The sequence below is a fragment of the Pristiophorus japonicus genome, chromosome 14 (genome assembly GCF_044704955.1).
Source record: "Pristiophorus japonicus isolate sPriJap1 chromosome 14, sPriJap1.hap1, whole genome shotgun sequence".
Lineage (NCBI taxonomy): Eukaryota > Metazoa > Chordata > Chondrichthyes > Pristiophoridae > Pristiophorus > Pristiophorus japonicus.
This window is the reverse complement of record NC_091990.1, coordinates 3,908,421-3,932,973: the sequence shown is the minus strand read 5'-3', so window position 1 is coordinate 3,932,973 and position 24,553 is coordinate 3,908,421. Positions and strand designations below refer to the sequence as shown.

Below are 24,553 nucleotides of genomic sequence, written 5' to 3'. Positions count from 1 at the left end.
AGTTTTGTGCGTTTGTCCAGGATTTAGGGGCAATTGTTGTGGGACCAGTTTTACACCGGCATGCTAAAACCAAAACACCTTTTCAATCATTTAAAAAATGGAATTCAACCCAGGAGGCAAGTTATTCCTTTCATGACGTCACAAACTTTTATCCAAATTAAGGTGATCGTTATCGGGACAGCTTCTTCCTGTGGTGATGACGCACCTAGGCCTCATTGGTTGCCATGACAATAGTTTTATGGCTCTAGATCCATGGATTAACTGGTCATTTCTGTGCTAACTCCTTCCTGAAGTGAGGTTTGTGCTCAATTGGGCAGCTGACTGCAGGCCATGAGTAGAACGTGGGATTTACAGGAATCAGCTCTCCACCGGGAAATTCACCCCCAGGTCGGGAGGGAGCACAGACCACGGGGGAAGGAGAGAAAAACAAGGTTCTTTTTCAAAGCCTGATGTTCACCATCTATTACACGCTTGCCTGGTAATTAGTCAATGAACACCATCATCTTTAATAATACTTTCCCATCTGGTGCAGCCTGGAATAGAAATAATTTATACACTGCACGGCCTTAAAAATAAGACAAGAAATTCGGTCACCTTTCTCACACACGTGCAAAGTGGAATTTATTCCCGACATCTGGCTCTCCTGGACCAGTTCTCTCTAACTCCACCCCCACCAGGTATTCACACTGGCCATACTCAAAATCCCCTGCAGTGTCTCTGGTCCAAGAACAGAGCAATATTCTCCTTAGTTGGACATCTCGGAGAGCACTTGAGATTGGCGACTTCATAAGATAAGAATAAAATGGGGGAGGAGGAGTCGAAGGATACTGGTGAGCTAACGTCGGTAATTTTTGTAAAACAGCCAAATTTAGATCCGAGATATGATTGGTGAGATAAAATAAAGATTTATTTAAGATCACGTGTTGTGTGAATTCTGTTCCTTCTGGAAGGTACTAAAATGTGATGACTCTTCAGTGGCCTGGAGGCAAAACTTCATTCCAAAGCCTTTTAATTCACTTCTACATTCGGTTCTATTTTTGACCTTAAGGTTACGGGAAATCTCCACATCTGCGGAGATGGCTCAGCCCCTCGGCAGTGGGGTGAGAAGCTGCTCACTTGTCCTGCTCAATGCACACGTACAAACCAGTCCTTGTAATATTTCTCAATAGACGTAATTAAACAAGCAACGCACTATTAGGTAGAACAAGTTCCTCTTATTCTGGATCGTGTTCAAGTGATTAAATCGCTTAAATCGATCAGCTCTTCCTCCCTCCAAAGTTCTCGGCCAATTATTCTCTGGAACTCACTACCACAGGGAGTGGTTGAGGCAAATTGCACAGAGGCATTTAAGGGGAACATACATAAGAAATAGGAGCAGGAGTCGGCCATTCGGCCCCTCGAGCCCGCTCCGCCATTCAATAAGATCATGGCTGATCTGATCATGGACTCAGCTCCACTTCCCCGCCCGCTCCCCGTAACCCTTTACTCCCTTATCGCTCAAAAATCTGTCTATCTCCGCCTTAAATATATTCAATGACCCAGCCTCCACAGCTCTCTGGGGCAGAGAATTCCACAGATTTACAACCCTCTGAGAGAAAAAAAGAAGCCAGATAAACACATGAGGGAAAAGGGAATAAATGGTTGTACTGATGGGGTGAGAGGAGGTTAGTGTGGAACATAAACACCGGCACGGAGTGGATGGGCCAAATGGCCTGTTTTGCTGCTGCACATTTTATATAATACTGGAACCATCACACGATTCAACAGAAACACATCATTCAGTTTTCCCTGATAGTTTAGTCGATAAATTCTGTCTGTAACCAATGCTCCCTTTAAGCTGTATGGCCGCAAGTGCGGGTAGCTCTCTGACCTCCCGTGTTGTGGCTCACCGGCTCTTCAATGAGAAAAACTGCGCAGGCGTGGTATTTTGAACACGCCACACTGCCCCTTAAAGGGGGCGAGCACCCCAAACAACAGGTTAAGGGTTACGCTGTTGGCAACTGAGCCACGCAAAGTAGGAAGTATGAATTGCAGTCGGAGCTGAATTAGCCAGTCCCAACTGGGATGGGAACCTGGAGCTCTGGGCGAGGGAGGTGGGAAATCCGGGTTCCCATTCCTGATCGTGAGCCAGTGTCTCCTGCTGGAAAGTGCGCGAGTTGGGACTGAGTCTGGCTGAAATATCCCCGTGATTTAATCGCCTGCCAACGGACAAAAAAACGGCCGCTCGGGCAAGTTAGTGGTGAGCAACCAGTGCCCAGGGAACCACCTTCAGGAGGGGGAAGAGAGAAATGGGCTGGAGGGGCTGGAAATTGGCAAAAGAAAATTCATATAGTTTTTTTAAAAATAGGCCCCTTAATGGATTTGCTCTGATTGACTTGGTCTGTATTATTAACGGCTCCCGCTGAATAGGTGCAATATGACAAAGGTTGGAGACCACAAATGCTACATGTTCAATTCTGCTACACGATTTTGGTTTGTACAAAAATTCAGACTTGGTAACAAAAATGAAGAAACAATAATATAAAACAACTGAAGAAACAGAGAAGGAGACTGTACGTAGTGTTGTAGCACAGACATCGGGTTCCAGCTACACAATGAACACTGCATCTTCTGCATTAAAGGACGACAATACCTTTCAGACTCTTCTCGCCAGAGTCTTAGATGCTCATTATATATACAGATTGGACCTCTCTGGTCCGGGACTCTCTGGTTTGGAAACATCCGTGCTTTGGCATTAGCTGGGCCAGAGGGAGAGGAGGGTTTATTTAAAAAAAGTTTCGATTGGCTGGAGCAGCTGTCAGTCAGTGAGTGCATGTTCGGCGATTGGCTGCAGCGGCTGTCAATCAGTGAGTGTGTTTGGCGATTGGCTGGAGCGGCTGTCAGTCAGTGAGTGTATTCGGTGATTGGCTGGAGCAGCTGTCAGTCAGTGAGTGTATTCGGCGATTGGCTGGAGCGGCTGTCAGTCAGTGAGTGTGTTCGGCGATTGGCTGGAGTGGCTGTCAGTCAGTGAGTGTGTGCGCGCGTGTTGAGGGTGCCGCCCACAGGCTGCCAGCACACACACACACACACACACACACAGAAGCCCACATGCTGTCGACAGGTACCAGTAAGCGTGACCTCCCGTGGTTCAGAAAATTCTCTGTTCCGGCACCAGTCAAGTCCCGAGGGTGCCGGAGCAGAGAGGTCCAACCTGTATTAAAAATCCTTTAACGTACTGTTAAATCTCCTTACCCCAAATTGAAGGAACACAAAAGGCAACTCACGATCGCAGCTTTCAAGTCTCACTGACTCATTCCAGCACTCGAAACGCATGAACCATGACTGAGTTGTGGAAAGAGACGGTAGGTCACCAGCAAAATGCCAATCACGGCCAAGTGCTTGGGTAACATACGGCGGTGCCCACCATCAAGAGCAATTAATTAATGAACAACTGAAACAAACCTGGTAAAAAAAGAAACACAACTGCTACACAACAGGCAATAACTGGAGCATTTTCTTAAAATATTTCATGTCGGCCGGACAGTAACCTCTCCTGTCCCGTTCCGATAATCCAGAGGACCAAAGCTTCATTGTGACCTGCAGCGCTTTACAGTAAAACGGTATTGTCCACGGTTATTTCTGGCATCACGGTTATATAGTCACTGGCGAGTCAAAGTATCCGTAATCCTGCTTAGCTGGTATCTCAGAAAGACACATGGCATTTGAAAATCGAGCCCAAAGTGATTAAATCCCCATCAACGTGTCCCTTTTGGCAGGGTGGCTGGGGAGTGGCTCCTTCTGGAGTCTCGCAGTTTTATTGGAACATGTTCCGCGATAAGGTGGAGTCTCAAGTTCAGAATTTGCCCTGCTTCAGTCTGTCGATGTGGTAGCAAATCTTCAAGGCTGGCCCCAGCTTCAGTCCCATATACTTCATCACCATGTCGCTCCGGAGCAACAGCAATGCCTTCCCATCGATTTCCTGTGATACAAAGCACAGCACAACTTGGACCATTGATCACTTCAGTCCGGAAAGCAGCCGGTTTTATCCAGCGGCAGTTGCCGTCCAGGAACACGCAGCGCACTTAGCCCAAACCTTCGGATTGACTCAAGGGGGAATTTTATACTGAGAGCGGGGGCGATGGGAGATTGGCACCCAGGTGAAGACTGAAATGTGTGTGGGCATGCTCACATATTTGTGGAGCTGTTGCATTGTGAGTGGCTTAGCCAGTCACGTGATGTTCATAAGACTCAATAAAACCCCAGCCAGTTAGGTTCGGGGGATCCACGATGAGGCAGGTGGTTGAGAGTCTGGTGGATGAAGGGGTAATGTATCGTGTGATTGTTAAATCATTGCTGATAAACCAACTAGTTAAGTACATAAGAAATAGGAGCAGGAGTCGGCCATTTGGCCCCTCGAGCCTGCTCCGCCATTTAATATGATCATGGCTGATCTGATCATGGACTCTGCTCCACTTCCCCACCCGCTCCCCATAACCCTTCACTCACCTTATCGCTCAAAAATCTGTCTATCTCCGCCTTAAATATATTCAATGACCCAGCCTCCACAGCTCTCTGGGGCAGAGAATTCCACAGATTTACAACCCTCAGAGAAGAAATTCCTCTTCATCTCAGTTTTAAATGGGCAGCCCCTTATTCTGAGTGTATGTCCCCTAGTTTTAGTTTCCCCTATGAGTGGAAATAAAATATCCTCTCTGCATCCATCTTGTCCAGCCCCCTCATTATCTTATATGTTTCGATAAGATCACCTCTCATTCTTCTGAACTCGAATGAGTAGAGGCCCAACCTACTCAACCTATCTTCATAAAGTCAACCCCCTCATCTCCAGAATCAACCGAGTGAACTGTCTCTGAACAGCCTCCAATGCAAATATAGTTCATAATAATGTGTTGCTATGATTTCTTAAGCAAAGAACCCATGAACCAAATACATTGCACAAACCATTAACAAAATGGTCACCATTTTTCCAGTTTTTCTTTAAAATTCTCGTACCAATCTTTATAAGGGGGGGGGGGGGGGAGTGGCGTGTCCGCTGGAAGGAGATTAAAATGGGAAGCTGGAGTATTGCTCAGAATGAAACACTGGGTCCTGAGCCAATGGAGGGTGGAATTTGGATGGTTTATATGGGAAATTCGAGTACTGTGCAGTTGCTTCTAACGGTATTATCAACTTAAAAAAAAAACTGACACTTATTGTGGTTACTAAAGATCAAAGACATCTATTGATATTAAATCTTACAGCAAGGCAACACCACATCAGCTGACTTGATGCCTTTTCAGCTAAAGTTATGCTGGGCGTCAATTTGGCACTGATGTTGCCTCATTAAGAGTCATTGCACGTCAAGCCCACAGACTGTTTGAAGTCTGCCTTTCAACAACCTTGACTCTCGTTGTCATAAACCAGTGCGGAATCTACCCGTGGGAGAACGGGGACTCCAAGGTCTCACGTAGCATAGAAAAGCTTGGTTTTCGGAAAAATAACAAAAGCTAAAGGACATTAAAAAAAAAAATTAATTCTTGGGATGTGGACATCACAGGCAAGGCTGACGTTTATCACCCATCCCTCCTGACCCAAGATTTTTGTCGTGGGCCTGCTTCCTGAACCGCTGGATACTGGTTTGAGGCAGCTGAGTGGCACTACAACAACAACTTGTATTTATATAGCACCTTTAACACAATGAAACGTCCCAAGGTGTTTCCACAGGAGTGTTACGAATTTGACACCGAGCCGCATAAGTAGAAATTAGGGCAGGTGACCAAAAGCTTGGTCAAAGAGGTAGGTTTTAAGGAGCGTCTTGAAGGAGGAAAGAGAGGTGGAGAGGTTTAGGGAGGGAGTTCCAGAGCTTGGGGCCCAGGCAACAGAAGGCACGGCCACCGAAGAGCATAGATATCTCGGAGGTTGTGGGGCTGGAGGAGATTACAGAGATAGGGAGGGGTGAGGCCATGGAGGGATTTGAAAATAAGAATAATACAGAGGGCAGTTATGAGTTAACCATGATGTGGGTCTGGAGTCACATATAGGCCCAGACCGGGTCAGGGCAGCAGGTTTCCGTCCCATAAAGGACATTGGTGAGCCAGTTGGGATTTTACTACAATCATTGTCACTTTTTGATTAAAATAAAACGGATACCAGCTTTCTGTTTACAGATTTTTAAAACTGATTTCAAATTCTCAAAATGCCATGGTGGGATTTAAACTCACATTCTCAGCATTGTTAGGTCCAAATCTCGGTCGTACTTGTCCAGTAACAGAACCACTATGCTACCATATTCTAACGGGGTTAAAAATAATCTCTTCAATCAGCCGATGAAGATCGCCATAAACCAACAACAGCTGCCAAACTGGTGAAAGGGACAGGAGATGGAGTGCAGTGATCGTGGGGTGCATGGGAGTCAGTAGTCAGTAGTTAGCAATTAAGAACAATATAAGACATCAAGCCAAAGGCATTTATATAACCACGCAATCTTCACGTGCAAACTTTTATATGAATGATTTGCATTTATATAGCACCTTTCACGATCTCAGGATGTCCCAAAGCGCTTTACAGCCAATGAAGTACTTTGGGAGTGTAGTCACTGTTGTAATGTGGGAAACGCGGCAGCCAGTTTGCGCACAGCAAGCTCCCACACACAGCAATGTGATAATGACCAGATAATCCATTTTTGTGATGTTGATTGAGGGATAAATATTGGCCCCAGGACACCGGGGATAACTCCCCCGCTCTTCTTCAAAATAGTGCCATGGGATCTTTTACATCCACCTGAGAGAGCAGATGGGGCCTCGGTTTAACGTCTCATCCGAAAGACGGCACCTCCGACAGTGCAGCACTCCCTCAGTACTGCACTGGGAGTGTCAGCCTAGATTCATGTGCTCAAGTCCCTGGAGTGGACCCACTGTATTTGTGTTGCCTGATAGTGACCAAGGATAAATGGTGTGCGTTACATCAAGACCATGGTATAATCAAAAAAACAAGGATGATAATACTTTAAAATCTGTGATAAATGTTCAAAAACCATAGCCTATCTGAAGTATTACACACCATCACTGAGACCCGAGCATTTACAACAGGTGCCTTTGCGATACTCACTGATATATCATGGCCTTGATGGAACACACACCATTTATGTTCAGCCATCATCAGACAACACAAATATTATTGATAGCTAGTGTCTTGTATGTACAGCACCCATAGAAAATGTCATGGGGAGAAGTCTGGAGGAGAATCCAGGGTCTCAGCTTTGCTGCAATCTTACTCCTTGCAGAACAGGTTGAATGAGCCTGGAAATCAGGAGGATTATAAACCAAGTTCCTGTGAGGATTGAGCTCACTTGGGTCATTTACAAAGTTAAGTAATTCTTTTGAAAATTTAAGTACCTCCAAAATACCCCAACCAGCATTCCCATTAAAGATTAACCTTCAGTGACAAAGCAGTTTATTTAGATTTTAACCCTTTGGTTGGGTCTTAACCACTTGCCCTTGAGGGAGATCAACAAAGGTTCACCAGACTGATTCCTGGGATCGGGGTGGGGGGGGGGGGGGGGGGGATTGTCCTATGAGGAGAGATCGTGTAGACTAGGCCTATATTCTCTAGAGTTTAGAAGAATGAGAGGGGATCCCATTAAAACATACACAATTCTTACAGGGCTTGACAGGGTAGATGAGGAGGAATTTCTTCACTCAGAGGTTGGTGAATCTTCGGAATTCTCTGCCCCAGAGGGCTGTGGGGACTCGGGGGCCAAAATTGCCCCTTTCTATAAGAGCAGTGACCATGGGTCGGTAAACACTCGCCGCGGAATCGCTGATGTTTCATAAATTGTCCTCCATTTATTTCCCCAATCGGTGCTGGTTGGGTACACAGTGACCCCCTCACCGACTGGCAGCGACCCCCTTTTGAACCATCGTGGGAAATTGCCCCGCGGGAGTGGAGCCGCCGTCGCTTGGTGACCCCGACAACGGGAAGCCGCGTGTCGCTGGGCGGCGCATCCGCTCTTAAAGGGGAGGGCGCTCTGCCGCGGCCGCCATTTTATTCTAATTGCCTGCCGGCTCTGCGGCACCCACGGGTTCGGCCGGGCCGCCAACAGGCAGCACAGCGCCCCCTCTTGGGTACCAGGCCGCTTGGCCCGGCCCAAACCCTGCCTTGGTGGTCCAATGGGCCAAACTAAACTAAATGCAGAGTTTTCAGCGGCCTGCCCTTTAACGGAAGGGGAGTGTTGTTGAGACGGGTCAGCACGGCGCTGGTGACAGCGACCTACGACCGCCCCGAACATGCCACGGAAGAGAAAAATAAATTTCAAGAGCTGAATTGCGCTGCACTTTCCATGGATTGAGCCGGAGAAAAATCTTCGAGATCGGTGAGAGCGCCCCCTTTGGTTCGGAGGGCAATGCCACTCCTCGCTCAGCTGACGATTGACTGGCTGAAAAACAAATCGGCCGGCACTGATTTTTAGCGCATCAAAAGTCTTCATTATAAATTGCTCCCATTTCCAAAAATGGGAGTCAGGAGGATGCAGAAAGGGAAAACAAAGAGTTTAATTAGAAGTTTTAAAATAAAAAGAGAAACAAAATAAATTAGGTCAGGAGACAAGTTGGAAATTAAAACAAAAATCAGAATAAGAGAATGTGAAAGAGGCGAGATTGGGAGAAGGATGAAGGGGAAAATTGAAAACATATTTTTAATTAAAAATGTCTTCTAAATTATTATTTTTGTAGTGACATTTGAGTGGATTTATTATTGTAAACTCGGCAACCCGTGTCTTAACTCGCACCCAGTCCCGCTCACCCATCACCCCGTGTCCTAACTCGCACCCAGTCCCGCTCACCCATCACCCCCTGTCCTAACTCGCACCCAGTCCCGCTCACCCATCACCCCCTGTCCTAACTCGCACCCAGTCCCGCTCACCCATCACCCCCTGTGCTCGCTGACCTACATTGGCTTCCGGTTAAGCAACGCCTCAATTTGAAAATTCTTATCCTTGTTTTCAAATCCCTCCATGGCCCTCGTCCCTCCCTATCTCTGTAATCTCCTCCAGCCCCACAACCCCCCGAGATGTCTGCGCTCCTCTAATTCTGCCCTCCTGAGCATCCCTGATTATAATCGCTCCACCATCGGTGGCCATGCCTTCTGTTGCCTGGGCCCCAAGCTCTGGAACTCCCTCCCTAAACCTCTCCACCTCTTTCCTTAAAACCGACCTCTTTGACCAAACCTTTGGTCACCTGCCCTAATTTCTCCTTATGCGGCTCAGGGTCAAACTTTGATAACGCTCATGTGAAGCACCTTGGGGCATTTTACTACGTTAAAGGCGCTATATAAATACAAGTTGTTGCTGGTGTAACATTGGTGTTTGCTCGAGCATGACCTTGGTGTAAGCTGAGAGATTATAAAACCGGGGACAGCAATTCCCTGGAGCTCACAGCCGTTGAGAGTTAACTGTAGCCGGGGTCCCTGGCACTGAAGGCAGCGGGAACGCGAGCCTTGTGCGGATACATTGCCGTACACCTACGTGCTTTCGGAATAGGTCTGCGTGAGGGCCCAGAGACTGTGGATCGGCATCGCGAACAAACTGCATTACATCCTCCACAGTCCAGCCGGAGGGATCCTTGCTGATCAAACGGGGTGCGTCTCGTGCTCCCATAAACCGGTCGGAACCTGGGAAAAGATCACAAAATAACCAGCCATTAGTCGAGCACTTTTCCCACCCCAAGAATGCTCCCATTTTCGCAGAAGCCACAAACTTTGACTGAAGAGTCTCAATTAGTTTTAAAGGGGTGCAGGAACAGAGCGACCTGGGGGTGTTTGTGCACAAACCTTTAAAGGTGGCTGTAATATAGAGGCCCACCCAGTGGACAACCGATATAATGCAACCACTGCTGTAAATGCAATAAAAGGATCACGTGTCAAGGTCACATGACAAGTTCCTGTAGCGCCATCTTGTGTGTGTGTTTGTGATGTCATCATAGGCAGTCCCTCGGAATCGAGGAAGACTTGCTTCCACTCCAAAAGTGAGTTCTCAGGTGACTGAACAGTCCAATACGGGAATTACAGTCTCTGTCACAGGTGGGACAGACAGTGGTTGGAGGAAAGGGAGGGTGGGACTGGTTTGCCGCACGCTCCTTCCGCTGCCTGCGCTTGCTTTCTGCATGCTCTCGACGACGAGACTCGAGGTGCTCAGCGCCCTCCCGGATGCTCTTTCTCCACTTAGGGCAGTCTTTGGCTGGGGACTCCCAGGTGTCAGTGGGGATGTTGCATTTTATCAATATAATATACTAATATCAAAGAATATATCACAGTGGCAGGACAGGCTAACCAGGCAGTTAATAACGCAAGCTCGAGGAACAGCACCTCATCTTTCGTTTGGGCACTTTGCAGCCTTCTGGACTCAACATTGAGTTCTACAATTTCAGACCATAACCTCTGGCTACTTTTGGCTCCTTCCCAATCTTATGTTATTTTCTTCTCTCTTTTTTTTCTCTTTGTCTAGAATGGCAGCTGGTCATTACCCCGCCATTCCCACCCTATCCAGATTAACTTTTTTCTAACTCCGGCCATTACCATTTCAATTCGGCCCATCATCCCATTTGTCTCTCTAATCTCTCCTGCCTTCCACCCTATCACAGACCTTCCCTTGTGTACATTCCTCCCCTCCCCCTTTCCGTGGCTAAGAATCTGCTCTTCTCGAACATTTGGCAGTTCTGAGGAAGAGTCATCGACCCGAAACGTTAACTCTGTTTCTCTCTCCACAGATGCTGCCCGACCCGCTGAGATTTCCAGCGCTTTCTGCTTTTATTTCAGATTCCAGCATCTGCGGTATTTTGCTGCTGTTTGAGTTAATAAAGCACATGTGATGCCGGGTTTTATAGACACAGGCATAGAGTACAAATGTCAGGAAGTTATTCTAAAGCTATATAAAACTCTGGTTCGGCCCCAGCTGGAATAGTGTGTCCAATTCTGGGCACTGTAGGAAGGACGTGGAGGCTTTGGAGAGGGTGCAGAGGAGATTTACTGGAACAGTTCCAGGGAAGAGGGAGTACAGTTGCATAGATAGACGGGAGAAGTTGGGGTTGTTGTCCTTGCAGCAGGGAAGGCTAAGAGAAGATTTGATAAAATCACGAAGGGTTTAGACAGAGTTAATGAAGAGAAACTGTTCCCCATGGCTGAAGGGTCGAGAACCAGAGGGACACAGATTTAAGGCGATTGGCAGAAGAACCAAAGGCAACATGAGGATAAACGTTTTTACGCAGCGAGTGGTTAGGATCTGGAATGCGCTGCCTGAGAGGGTGGTGGAGGCAGACTCAATTGTGGCTTTCGAAAGGGAGTTGGATAAATACTTAAAGGGGAAATAATTGCAGGAATATGGGGAAGAGCGGGAGACCTGGCCACCAGGCTTGAGGCCCGCCTGAAAATCAGGACTGGCAGCAAATTGATGCATCCACCAGGGACAGATATTTGGCCCCACTATTGCCCAGTTTTTGAGCACAGCAACGATATTCGCTCAACAGCACGACCCAATAATAGACAGGGAAGGTTCCAGTTTGATTCTCATTCTGTATGGAGGTACTGACCTCATCCAAGGTAGAATTAAAAGATTTGCATTTATATAGCGCCTTTCACAATCTCAGGACGTCCCAAAGCGCTTCACAGCCAATGAAGTTCTTTTGGAGTGCAGTCACTGTTGTAATGTAGGAAACGCGGCAGCCAATTTGCGCACAGCAAGCTCCCACACACAGCAATGTGATAATGACTAGATGATCTGTTTTTGTGATATTGATTGAGGGATAACTATTGGCCAGGATACCTGCTCTTCATTGAAATAGTGCCATGGGATCTTTTACGTCCACTTGAGAGAGCAGACGGGGCCTCGGTTTAACGACTCATCTGAAAGACGGTACCTCTGACAGTGCAGCGCTCCTTCAGTACTGCCCCTCCAACAGTGCGGCACTCCCTCAGTACTGCCTCTCCGACAGTGCAGCACTCCCTCAGTACTGCTCCCCCGACAGTGCAGCACTCCCTCAGTACTGCCTCTCCGACAGTGCGGCACTCCCTCAGTACTGCTCCCCCGACAGTGCAGCACTCCCTCAGCACTGCACCTCCTACAGTGCAGCGCTCCCTCAGTACTGCCCCTCCGACAGTGCAGCGCTCCCTCAGTACTGCCCCTCCAACAGTGCGGCGCTCCCTCAGCATCTAGATTTTTGTGCTTAAGTCTCTGGAGTGGGACTTGAACCCACAGAACGTTCTGACTCAGGGGCAAGAGAGAGTGCTGCCCACTGAGCCACGGCTAACACCAAGAGTGCCACAAACGGCCTCAGACCCTTGGACTGGAGAGGACGGGGAGAAAACAGAAAGACTAATATTTAAAAATAAATAACGAGCTTGGGTTCCTGCTCCTGATTCTCGTCAGTGACATCCGCTGGAATGTATGGAGGTTGTGCAAGGATAGAATCGGACTAGACCGTTGAATAGGCTGTTTGGTCTTGTGTGTGAACAATGGCTACTTGGAGCAGGCAATAAAGTGCGACTGTTGAACCGCACCCCAGCAAGTCAAAGGGCGATAGATTTGGTTGGATAGCGTCCCCGCGAGGGGAGCTAAAGGGTTAGCGTCAGTGAGTGTCGACAGTAACGGCCCTTGACAACTTCAGTGTGCAGTTGCTGGTGGTGCTGAGGAGTATCGCCCGGTAGCGGTGGGACACGCCGGTGTACAGCGCCCCCAGTAACGACACGGAAGCAAACTTTGCGCTGCACCCGTAGTGCCCCGTGTGGTAGCACCCCACGTTAGAAGGACTCACGCACAGGCATCTTCCGCCCTTCAATATGAAGCTTGGGACTTGGAGCATCAGGATCCTCATGGAGAACTCCAACAGCGACAATTCCCGTATTGGACGGTTCAGTCACCTGAGAACTCACTTTTAGAGTGGAAGCAAGTCTTCCTCGATTTCGAGGGCCTGCCTATGATGCTGATGATGATGATGATGAGCGCCCCCTAGTGACCCCGCCAGAGAAAGCCGGTGTGGAGAGCTGTCCCGGGGTGCTGGGGAAGGAACGACTGCATCGGATAAGTGCAGTTGATGTTTGGAATTTTTTTTTTTTGCGGTTTAAATTTATTTGGGGATGAGTGAAGTACAGGAATGTTTCTTGGACTGAACTTTGTTGCCGGGCGACCTCTGGCAGGGCACTCTGAGGCCGGCTCTTGAGCACGGGATATTCAGTTGCTCAGCCGGCCTAGCGCCCCGAGAGAAACGTGGAACGCCTCCCTTCGCGCTCCGCCCCACTCTCAGGGCGTTGAATTTTGCTGGGCCCGCTGCTAAAAAATCTTCTGGCACCAAATTTAGCGGCCTGGTGATATTAGCGCCTTAGGAGCCCGCCAACTGAATGTCTAGCCTAATGTCTGGGGAAGTGAATTACTGTGTTAAAAAAAAAAGTGCTGCTGTCAATCACAGTAATGACCACTGGAGTCCATGGAAATAGTGGAAGGGACACAGGAACTGGGGTTACATCATTACATAATTGTTGCTTCAGCTGTATACAAGTAGTATCGCCAGAACAAGACCTGTTAGAGGAAATAGCTTGATGAGCAGCACTTCCCAATGCCATTCGGGTGAATCTGTTCAGTCACCAGTTAAACTTTAACAGTACGAAGGAACACCTGTGGTTCCGACTGGGCGAGGTACACTGGTGATGGGGAAGTAGATGCAATAAGCTGCCACGGGCGAGCTACAGTGAGAACACAGGAATTAGGAGCAGGAGTCGGCCATTCAGCCCCTCGAGCCTGCTCCGCCATTCAATGACATCATGGCTGATCTTCGACCTCAACTCCACTTTTCTACACTATCCCCATTTCCCTTGATTCCCTTAATTCCCTTAATATCCAAAAATCTATCAATCCCATCCTCCACAGCCCTCTGGGGCAGAGAATTCCAAAGATTCACCACCCTCTGAGTGAAGAAATTCCTCCTCATCTCAGTCATAAATGGCCGACCCCTTATCCTGAGACTGTGACCCCTGGTTCTAGACTCTCCAGCCCAGGGAGGAACAACCTCTCAGCATCTACCCTGTCAATCCCCGTAAGAACTTTGTATGTTTCAATGAGATCACCTCTCATTCTTCGAAACTCTAGAGAATGTAAAAACATAAGAAATAGGAGCAGGAGTCGGCCATTCGGCCCCTCGAGCCTGCTCCGCCATTCAATAAGATCGTGGCTGATCTGATCATGGACTCAGCTCCACTTCCCCGCCCGCTCCCCATAACCCTTTATTCCCTTATCATTCAAAAATCTGTCTATCTCCGCCTTAAATATATTCAATGACCCAGCCTCCACAGCTCTCTGGGGCAGAGAATTCCACAGATTTACAACCCTCTGAGAGAAGAAATTCCTCCTCATCTCAGTTTTAAATGGGCGACCCCTTATTCTGAAACTATGACCCCTTAGTTTTAGTTTCCCCTATGAGTGGAAATATTCTCTCTGCCTCCACCTTGTCGAGTCCTCTCATTATCTGATGTTTCAATAAGATCACCTCTCATTCCTCTGAACTCCAATGTGTATAGGCCCAATCTACTCAATCTCTCCTCATAGCACAATCCCCTCATCCCAGGAATCAGTCCAGTGAACCTTTGTTGCACTCTCTCTGAGGCAAGTATATCCTTCCTTGGATAAGGAGACCAAAGCTGTGCACAGTGAGAAGGCAGAGAACAAAGCCATGGAAGAGAGGCGATGGACAGCCTGGACCTTACCTCCAGAGCTGAGTCGCCGCAAGGTCCCCGCGCTGCTCTGTGATAGGCTCGTTGAGTGGTGCAGAGGTCGATAGGCTCGGAACTCCCTGGAATTCCTACTCGTTGGGCTGGAGGGATTTACGGAATTAAGGGCGGAATCCATGGGATCCAGCTGGTGATCCGTGGGACCTGGATGGCCGTCCTCCAGTATGAAGGTTTCAGCTGGAAAAGTTATGTTGGGCATCAACGATTAGCGTCACTAATATAGGCAGAAAATTAAGCTGCGCTAAAACAGGTTTAGGTCAGTTTTCCGAACAAAAGTTAACTGTCCAGTAAATTCAGGTCAGAAATTACCTTCTGAAGGATGTCGATTGGATTTTGGTACCTTGGGTGAGAGAGGGGTCCCGTATGGTGGGGAATCCTGTGTATACCTTTTCATTCCTCTTCCGGGTCCCTGAACACCCCCCTCTGCTGATTCATTTTTTCCTGGTGAAAGATGAATAGCTATTTACTAAAGCAATTTACACAACTTGCATTTATATAGCGCCTTTAATGTAGTGAAACGTCCCAGGGCGCTTCACAGGAGTATTATGAGACAAAATTTTGACATTGAGCCGCATAAGTAGACATTAGCACAGGTGCTTGGTCACAGAGGTAGATTTTAAGGAGCGTCTTGAAAGAGGAAAGAGAGGTAGAGAGGCGGAGAGGTTTAGGGAGGGAGTTCCAGAGCTTGGGGCCCAGGCAACAGAAGGCACGGCCACCAATGGTGGAGCGATTATAATCAGGGATGCTCAAGAGGGCAGAATTAGATGAGAGATGATATCTCGGGGGGTTGTCAGGCTGAAGGAGATTACAGAGAGAGGGAGGAGCGAGGGTCATGGAGGGATTTGAAAACAAGGATGAGAATTTTGAAATCAAGGCATTGCTTAACTGGGAGCCAATGTAGGTCAGTGAGCACAGGGGATGATGGGTGAGCGGGACTCGGTGCGAGTTAGGACACAGACAGCCGAGTTTTGGATCACCTCTAGTTTACGTAGGGTAGAATGTGGGAGGCCAGCCAGGAGTGCGTTGGAATAGTCAAGTCTAGAGGTAACAAAGGCAGGGATGAGGGTTTCAGCAGACGATGAGCTGAGGCAGGGGCGGAGATGGGCGATGGCACGGAGGTGGAAATAGGCGATCTTAGTTATGCTGCGGATATGTGGTGAAAAACTAATTTCAGGGTCAAATATGACACCAAGGTTGCGAATAGTCTGGTTCAGCCTCGGACAGGAGGTGGGGAGAGGGATAAACCCACACTCTGGTTTCGTGGTGGCTTAGCAGACTTATTTTTTAATTTGTTCATGGGATGTGGGCGTCGCCCACAAGGCCAGCATTTATTGCCCATCAGCCCCCTCTTCCATGAGGAGATCTCGACCAATGGAAAGTCTCCTATTCAGTAGGGCAGTCAGCAACTGACCAAATTCACCTTGTCACCCAAGGCACAGCATCTTGTCCTAGATTTCTAGGGCTTCCTCCGTGGCTCAGTTGGATGAGGGGGGTGGGACTGGCTGAGGTGCTCTTGCAGAGACCTGGCACAATCTCGGCAGGCCGAATGGCCTTGTTCCATGCTGTAACCATTCTATGGTTCAATGGATGGACAGTGCGGAACCAAGCAACGGAAACCAGGACGTCCCAGGTTTGATCTCGGTCTACCCTACATAAACTAGAGGGATCCAAAACTCGGCTGCCTGTGTCCTAACTCGGATCAAGTCCCGCTCACCCATCACCCCCTGTGTTCGCTGACCTACATTGGCTCCCGGTTAAGCAACGCCTCGATTAAAAAAATTCTCATCCTTATTTTCAAATCCCTCCATGGCCTCACCCCTCCCTATCTCTGTAATCTCCTACAGCCCCACAACCCCCCTCCCCACTCCCACCCGAGATATCTGTGCTCCTCTAATTCTGCCCTCTTGAGCATCCCTGATTATAATCGCTCCACCATCGGTGGCCGTGCCTTCTGTTGCCTGGGTCCCAAGCTCTGGAACTCCCTCCCTAAACCTCTCCGCCTCTCCACCTCGCTTTTCGCCTTCAAGACGCTCCTTAAAACCGACCTCTTTGACCAAGCTTTTGTTCACCTGCCCTAGTTTCTAGTTATGCGGCTCGGTGTCAAATTCTTTATCTCATAACCCTTCTGTGAAGCGCCTTGGGATGTTTCACTACGTTAAAGGCGCTATATAAATACAAGTTGTGGTTGTTGTTAACCACCAACTACCCTGTCGAGCCCTGTAAGAAGTCTGTATGTTTCAATGAGATCACCTCTCATTCTTTTAAACTCTAGGGAATATAGACCCAGTCTACTCAATCTCTCCTCATCGGACAATCCTCCCATCCCAGGAATCAGTCTGGTGAACCTTGGCTGCACTCTCTCAAGGCAAGGAGACCAAAACTGTCCACAGTAAGAAAGCAGAGAAAGAAGTCTCCCTTGTAATATTTAACAGTATTTTGATTAAAAAGATTCTTGCAAAATTTACTGATTATTTTTTGCCAAGAAAATCATGCATCTGTGATTTCAGTGTGGATTTGCATTGATTGATGAGAGATCGAGTGGGAATATGATCCAAGCTGAGGGGCATAGGTGTAGATGTGTGAAGATTATTTAATTTCTGTGTATCGTGCATCTTTCTAACACTTTCACAAATATCTGCAGGTGGAAACTTCATCAGAAATGCTCGGAAGAACTCTGCAAATGTGCGTTTTGCGGGTTGTGACGGTACCTGGCATAAAGCGGTCACTTTCATACTCGGCAGGGTTGTGATTGGCCGGATTGCACTGACTGAAAGGCTGGTTCCCAAACAGGTTGTCGCAGTGCAGATTGTGACACAGCTTCTCCAGGAAGCGCAAGGCATACACCACGCTGTTCACAGCTGGCAGGTTCAAAGTGTGTTGTTCACGCTCAAACGTGGCTGAGGAAACAGAACAAAAAAAAGAAAATTAAATGAAAAGAATCTCATTGAGCAAGGGAAACAACACAGCGCATTGGTTACTCAACATCATCAGGTTCTTGTGGGATAACAACAGAAAATGCTGGAAATCTCAGCGGGTCGGGCAGCGTCTGTGGAGAGGAAGCAGGGTTAATGTTTCAGGCCGATGACCCTTCGTCAGAACTGGAGCGTGTTCGGAAAGAATGGATTCTTAACACGCACTGAAAAGGGGGAGGGGGAAGAAAGAACAAAAGGGAAGGTCTGTGACAGGGTGGGAGACAGGAGAGATTAGAGAGACAAAAGGGGTGATGGCCCAAATTCAAATGGTAATGGCAGGAGTTGGAGAAACAGTAGTCGAGATCGGGTGTGAATGGCGGGATAATGACCGACTGCCATTGGAGACAAGGAGAGAAAAAAAAAACAGGCTCGGGGTGGGGGGGAAGGGGCGGTGGGAGAGGGGGATGCGGGGGGGAGGGGGGGGGAAGGGGTGGTGGGAGAGGGGGATGCGGGGGGGAGTGGGGGGGGAAGGGGCGGTGGGAGAGGGGGATGCGGGGGGGAGTGGGGGGGGAAGGGGCGGTGGGAGAGGGGGATGCGGGGGGGAGGGGGGGGGAAGGGGTGGTGGGAGAGGGGGATGCGGGGGGGAGTGGGGGGGGAAGGAGCCAAAGATTGGCAGCGGTTATGGTCTGAAATTGTTGAACTCAATGTTGGGTCCAGAAAGCTGTAAAGTGCGTAAACGAAAAATGAGGTGCTGTTTCTCGAGCTTTTGGGGGCACCTTCCATTCATCACACGTCGAACAAGGAATAACCACAACTTTTCAGTATTTATAAATAATTCAATATTCATTAACTTGCGGCTTGTTAATTTTAAACTTGTCCTCTTTAGGTTCTGCGCCAGTAGAAAAGGGAAAGATTTGCATTTATATAGCGCATTTCACGACCACCGGACGTCCCAAAGCGCTTTACAGCCAATGAAGTACTTTTTGGAGTGTAGTCATTGTTGTAATGTGGGAAACGCGGCAGCCAATTTGTGCACAGCAAGCTCCCACAAACAGCAATATGATAATGACCAGATAATCTGTTTTAGTGATGTTGATTGAGGAATAAATCTTGGCCCCAGGACACCGGGGATAACTCCCCTGCTCTTCTTCAAAATTGTGCCGTGGGATCTTTTACATCCACCTGAGAGAGCAGACGGGGCCTCGGTTTAACGTCTCATCTGAAAGACGGCACCTCCGACAGTGCGGCACTCCCTCAGCACTGCACTGGGAGTGTCAGCCTGGATTTTTGTGCTCAAGTCTCTGGAGTGGGATTTGAACCCACAACCTTCTGACTCTGAGGCGAGGGTGCTGCCCACTGAGCCACAATGGAAATTAAATAATCTTCACACATCTACATCTATGCCTCTCAGCATTCTGAAGCCTAGATCATATTCCCGCTTGATCTCTCAGCAATCAATACAAATCCACACTGAAATCACACAGTGGAGGGACCCCAGTACAATTCCACTGGAGTCATAGCACGGAACGGCCTTGAGCTTTGGCTCTCCTCTCTGGAAGGGGTCCGATGTAACGCACGTTCTTCCAGACTACTTCAGCAGCAAAAGAGAGTCCACAGACTGAAGGATTAGCTACTGAAAACAAGGCTTTCTATGGCAACACATCTGTCGCTAGGATAAGTTGTTCACTTACCAGATATCACCTCTCCACCGTGGCCCTGTTTCAGGAAGGAGAAGACCATTTTCTGATTGTATGCACAGTCTATGCAGGCCTGTACAGCCTGTTGCAGGACAACTGAAGCCCGAGCAGGTCCAAAGTGATCTGGAAGTTGCTGCACTCTTTTTCTGTCCAGGTGTGGTCCTGCATTGCCATTCTTGTTCAAGTAAACACAGACTGAAGGTATACAAAGCACAGAAAGTAGATGATTACATTTCGCAATATCACGCAGAGGTGGTGAGTAACCAATACTACACAAAGATCTATGGGCAAATTAGGTGAGCATTACAGGAGAGGGTAACCAGAGACACGCACTTAGTTTAAAGCACCTTAGTTATCAAGATAGGCCAAAAGAATTGGGGCTCTGCTGTGGTGGTCTTGGAGACATCTTTGAGACACCTCAGAGACACCGTACTGTGTACCGTTTCCCGTCACAGGGTGGCGCCCTTCGGATTCGGAAGAACCGTGAAGAAGAAGCAAGGACAGACAGGGACATTTTGCTGCTAAAGTTTAACTTATTGGCCCCTGAAATTCCAGCCTCCCGGGTCCGTACGGAGTGTGTACGGACCCGGGAAAGCATCGCAAAAGCCGGTTATCAGTGCACAATGCGCACGCGCTGAAAACCGGCTTTTCCAATCCGTCAAGCTGGAGCTCGACAGATCCTCCGCATCTCGGGAGCGAGGACATTTACAAGGGCAAGACTGCGGCACTTACCCATATCTTGTCCAGCGGATGTCCTGAAAACTCTTGTGCCTGATAAAAGCGGCCCGTAGCCTACTGTTACAGGTTTTAAAACACACTTAAAACATAAAAACTAAAATTTAAAAAAGCACATTTTATTTTTAAAAACCCTCCCCACATTAAATTTATTTTAAAGCATAATTAAAACTTTTTTAAAAAATCAGAAAAATATATATTTTTAAAAATACATAAATAATTTAAATTAATGTTAAATACGTAGTGTATTTTTTTCTCTTTTTCATTAATGTTTTGTGTGTTTGGGGAGGGGGGGGTTCTCATTCATAATAATGGGTTCTCCAACTTACGGAGTTCCCATTATTATGAATGAAAATATACTATACCTGATTGGCTGCCCAGAGACATGTGACTGCAGCTCCAGCCCTGCGCATGTGCCGACGTGCATGTGCTGTGACGCGCAGTCAGTGGAGGCCTCCGGACCAGGAACTCGCGGGGCGCAGCAGGAATAGGTCGGTGCGCATCTTTTTTCTAGAATCCAGTCGAACGCTCGCGGGAAGGAGAAACTTGCATTTCTGGGCCATTGTTAGTTAGGAATTGGATCTCTGTTACGGTGACCCCTCCAGAACAACAGTTAAGTAAGTAATTTCTCTTTATTGCTGCTTTATCGGGTTGTTCTTGGATTATTGTATTGTACCTGATGGCGTACTGCAAGAAATCCAGTGATGTTCCTTGTTTTATATTTTTACAGTTCACCGCGCACATACTAAAGGATTTGGAAACCGAAGCCCTGATCTTTGGCCAAATTTCTTGGTGTTGCGGTTGACACTAGCTGGTGAAATCAGAGTTATCGCTTGCCTCAAGTTACATTCTTATAGCAGCCAGCACATCAAACTTTAGAGAAGTGTAGACTTAGGGGTGATCTGATTGAGATTTATAAGATGATGAAGGGAATAGATTGTGTTCCAGCTGACAGTTTGTTTCAAGTAAATAGGTTCTGGAGGACCAGGGTCACAAATTCAAGTTGTGTAAGGCCCAGATCCCAGTTCGATGTCAGGACGTAGATCCAGAGAACAGCAGGCTTCTGGACCAGGCTGTCGTCTCGTGTGGTGGATGCAGACTCGCTGAATTCCTACGGCGAGCTGGACCTGTTTCTGGCTGGGGCGGAGATCACCTCTTACAGAAGGGTAGGTACTGCAGAGAATTCAGGGCCAGAGGGATCTCCTGGACTAGTTTTGTTCGCCTAGATGGGTCGGAGAGGAATTTACCAGAATTCCCCCCCAAATTGGCCTGGGTTTTTCATCTGTTTTTTTGCCTCTCTGAGGAGATCACGTGGTTTTGGGTGGGGTGGAGAGTGTATATGTTGTGATACACAAGCTATCGCAATTGTGTGGGACAGGCTCGTTAGAGCAGAAGGTCTTAACCTGTTGGTCTTAACCTGTTGGTCATGGTTGTATGTTATCCAATGCACACCTCAATATAAGAACATAAGAAATAGGAGCAGGAGTAGGCCATACTGCCCCTTGAGCCTGCTCCGCCATTCAATACGATCATGGCTGATTCGATCATGGACTCAGGTCCACTTCCCTGCCCGCTCCCCATAACCCCTTATCCCCTTATCGTTTAAGAAACTGTTTATTTCTGTCTTAAATTTGTTCAATGTCCCAGCTTCCACAGCTCTCTGAGGTAACGAATTCCACAGATTTACAACCCTCTGAGAGAAGAAATTTCTCCTCATCTCAGTTTTAAATGGGCGGCCCCTTATTCTAAGATCATGCCCCCTAGTTCTAGTCTCCCCCATCAGTGGAAACATCTTCTCTGCATTCACCTTGTCAAGCCCCCTCATAATCTTATACGTTTCGATAAGACCACCTCTCATTCTTCTGAATTCCAATGAGTGGAGGCCCAACCTGCTCAACCTTTCCTCATAAGTCAACCCCCTCATCTCCAGAATCAACCTCGTGAACCTTCTCTGAACTGCCTCCAAAGCAAGTATATCCTTTCATAAATATGGAACCCAAAACTGCACGCAGTACTCCAGGTATGGCCTGGAAACGGTGCAGTTTTATTAACTAGGCCTCCTGGTGGAATAATGTGAGATGTTTTGTAAGGTCAAACTGACCTTAGAACTTGCTAGGATCTGCCTTAGCTCCAACTCTGATCCAGAGTTTGAGAACACCATCAATGTTAATGTAACAAACTATCCTAGAGGTACTTCACCAAAGGACAGGGGGAATTGACACCGAGCAGGAACTAGGGGAGAGATGTTAGAGGCTTGGTCAAAGAGGTAGGTTTTGAGGAGATGGTGGGGAGAGATCTGGTGAGGCAGAGAGGTTTAGGAAGACCATTCCAGAGTTCAGCAATGGCTGAAGATGAAGCAAAGGAGGTCAGAGTTGAACGAGTGGAGGTACGGACTGGGATGCAAGGCTGGAGAAGGTTATGGAGGAAGGGCCAGACAGTAACGTGTTTGGAAATGAGGATGATGATTTGAAGTCTGAAGGGGCCAGTGGAGGTCAGAGATAGATAACAGGAATTGCTAAGCGATAGAACGTGGACAATATAATATTGGTGTGACCCCATGCTTGTGTAGTTGGAGCTCAGGAGGCCATTGAGGAGAGTGTTGGAGATGTTGAACATGGAGGTGTCGAAAGCATGATGGGGGGGTTGGAGAGAAGAGATAGGAATGAAGGAAAGCAATGTAATGGAGGTGGAAGTGGATGGATTTGGTGATGGGCAGCATATGGGATACGAGTACAAATGCATGGAAATTATGATGAACCTGTATAAAACACTGGTTCGGCCCCAACTGGAGTATTGTGTCCAATTCTGGGCCCCGCACTTTAGGAAGGATGTGAAGGCCTTCGAGAGGGTGTAGAAAAGATTTACGAGAATGGTTCCAGGGATGAGGGACTTCAGTGACGTGGATAGACTGGAGAAGCTGGGGTTGTTCTCCTTAGAGCAGAGAAGGTTGAGAGGAGATTTGATCGAGGTGTTCAAAATCATGAGGGGTCTGGACAGAGTAGATCGAGAGAAACTGTTCCCATTGGTGGAAGGGTCGAGAACCAGAGGACACAGATTTAAGGCGATTGGCAGAAGAAGCAAAGGCGACATGAGGAAAAACGTTTTTACGCAGCGAGTGGTTAGGATCTGGAATGCGCTGCCTGAGAGGGTGGTGGAGGCAGACTCAATCGCGGCTTTCAAAAGAGAATTGGATAAGTACCTGAAGGAAAATAAATTTGCAGGGCTCCGGGGAAAGGGCGGGAGAGTGGGACTGGCTGAGGTGCTCCTCCCGTGCTGTAACCATTCTGTGATTCTGTGGTTCTAACTTGCATTTATATAGCACCATTAATGTAGTAAAATGTCCCAAGGCGCTTCACAGGGTAATTGGAACTCCCTCCCTAAACCTCTCCGCCTCTCTATCCTCCTTCAAGAAGCTCCTTAAAACCTCCCTCTTTTGGTCACCTGCCCTAATTTCTCCTTCTGTGGTTCGGTGTCAAATTTTTGTCTCATAACGCTCCTGTGAAGCGCCTTGGGCTGTTTTACTATGTTAAAGGTGCTATATAAATACAAGTTGTTGTAGTTGCCAGTAGTAAATAGGTTTAGTTTGGCCCAATATCGAATCGTTCAACTTACCTGTTGGGGACTGGAGGATGGCCGCGCTGGGGATAGTGGCTGCATCTTGAGGAACTGTGCTGGTGTCTGGCTCTGGGGTGCTGGTGGTAGGGGAGGTTGGCACAGGATTCTGCACAACTCGAGGTTTCCGCTATGAAAAAAATAATTAGCCAATTAGCGATTAATTAACTTGGAGAAGTGCAATAGAACTGCCCCCATCAAAAAGAAATACTTGCATTTCTATAGCGCCTTTCACGCCCACCGGACGTCTCAAAGCGTTTTACCGCCAATGAAATAATTTTTGGAGTGCAGTCACTGTTGTAATGTGGGAAACGCGGCAGCCAATTTGCGCACAGCAAGCTCCCACAAACAGCAATGTGATAATGACCAGATAATCTGTTTTAGTGACATTGATTGAGGGATATAGATTGGCCCCAGGACACCGAGGATAACTCCCCAGCTCTTCTTCGAAATAGTGCCTTGGGATCTTTTACGTCCACTTGGCGGGTTCTCGGTTTAACGTCCCATCCGAAAGACAGCACCTCTGACAGTGCGGCACTCCCTCAGCACTGCACTGGGCGTGTCAGCCTAGATTTTTTTGTGCTCAAGTCCCTGGAGTGGGACTTGAACCCACAACCTTCTGACTCAGGATGAAGGAATTGAGTGTAATATCTCCAAGTTTGCAGATGACATTAAACTGGGTAGCGGTGTGAGCTTTGAGGAGGATGCTAAGAGGCTGCAGGGTGACTTGGACAGGTTCGGTGAGTGGGCAAATGCGTGGCAGATGCAGTATAATGTGGATAAATGTGAGGTTATCCATTTTGGGGGCAAAAACAGGAAGGCAGAATATTATCTGAATGGCGGCAGATTAGGAAA

At 47.9% G+C, this 24,553-nt stretch overlaps 1 protein-coding gene across 1 annotated transcript in view; it reads right to left on the bottom strand.

The window, feature by feature from the left end:
- Positions 1–1,501: 1,501 nt before the first annotated feature.
- scmh1 (Scm polycomb group protein homolog 1) overlaps positions 1,502–24,553 on the bottom strand; it is a 229,958-nt gene continuing 206,906 nt past the window's right edge. The window contains exons 9-15 of the mRNA XM_070898789.1: positions 23,699–23,828; positions 19,346–19,546; positions 17,451–17,639; positions 15,052–15,183; positions 14,719–14,919; positions 9,497–9,642; positions 1,502–3,958 (exon numbers count right to left, since the gene is read on the bottom strand). Coding sequence (XP_070754890.1) covers positions 3,833–3,958; positions 9,497–9,642; positions 14,719–14,919; positions 15,052–15,183; positions 17,451–17,639; positions 19,346–19,546; positions 23,699–23,828 — 1,125 coding nt within the window. The 3' untranslated portion in view covers positions 1,502–3,832. The remainder of the gene's footprint in view (positions 3,959–9,496; positions 9,643–14,718; positions 14,920–15,051; positions 15,184–17,450; positions 17,640–19,345; positions 19,547–23,698; positions 23,829–24,553) is intronic.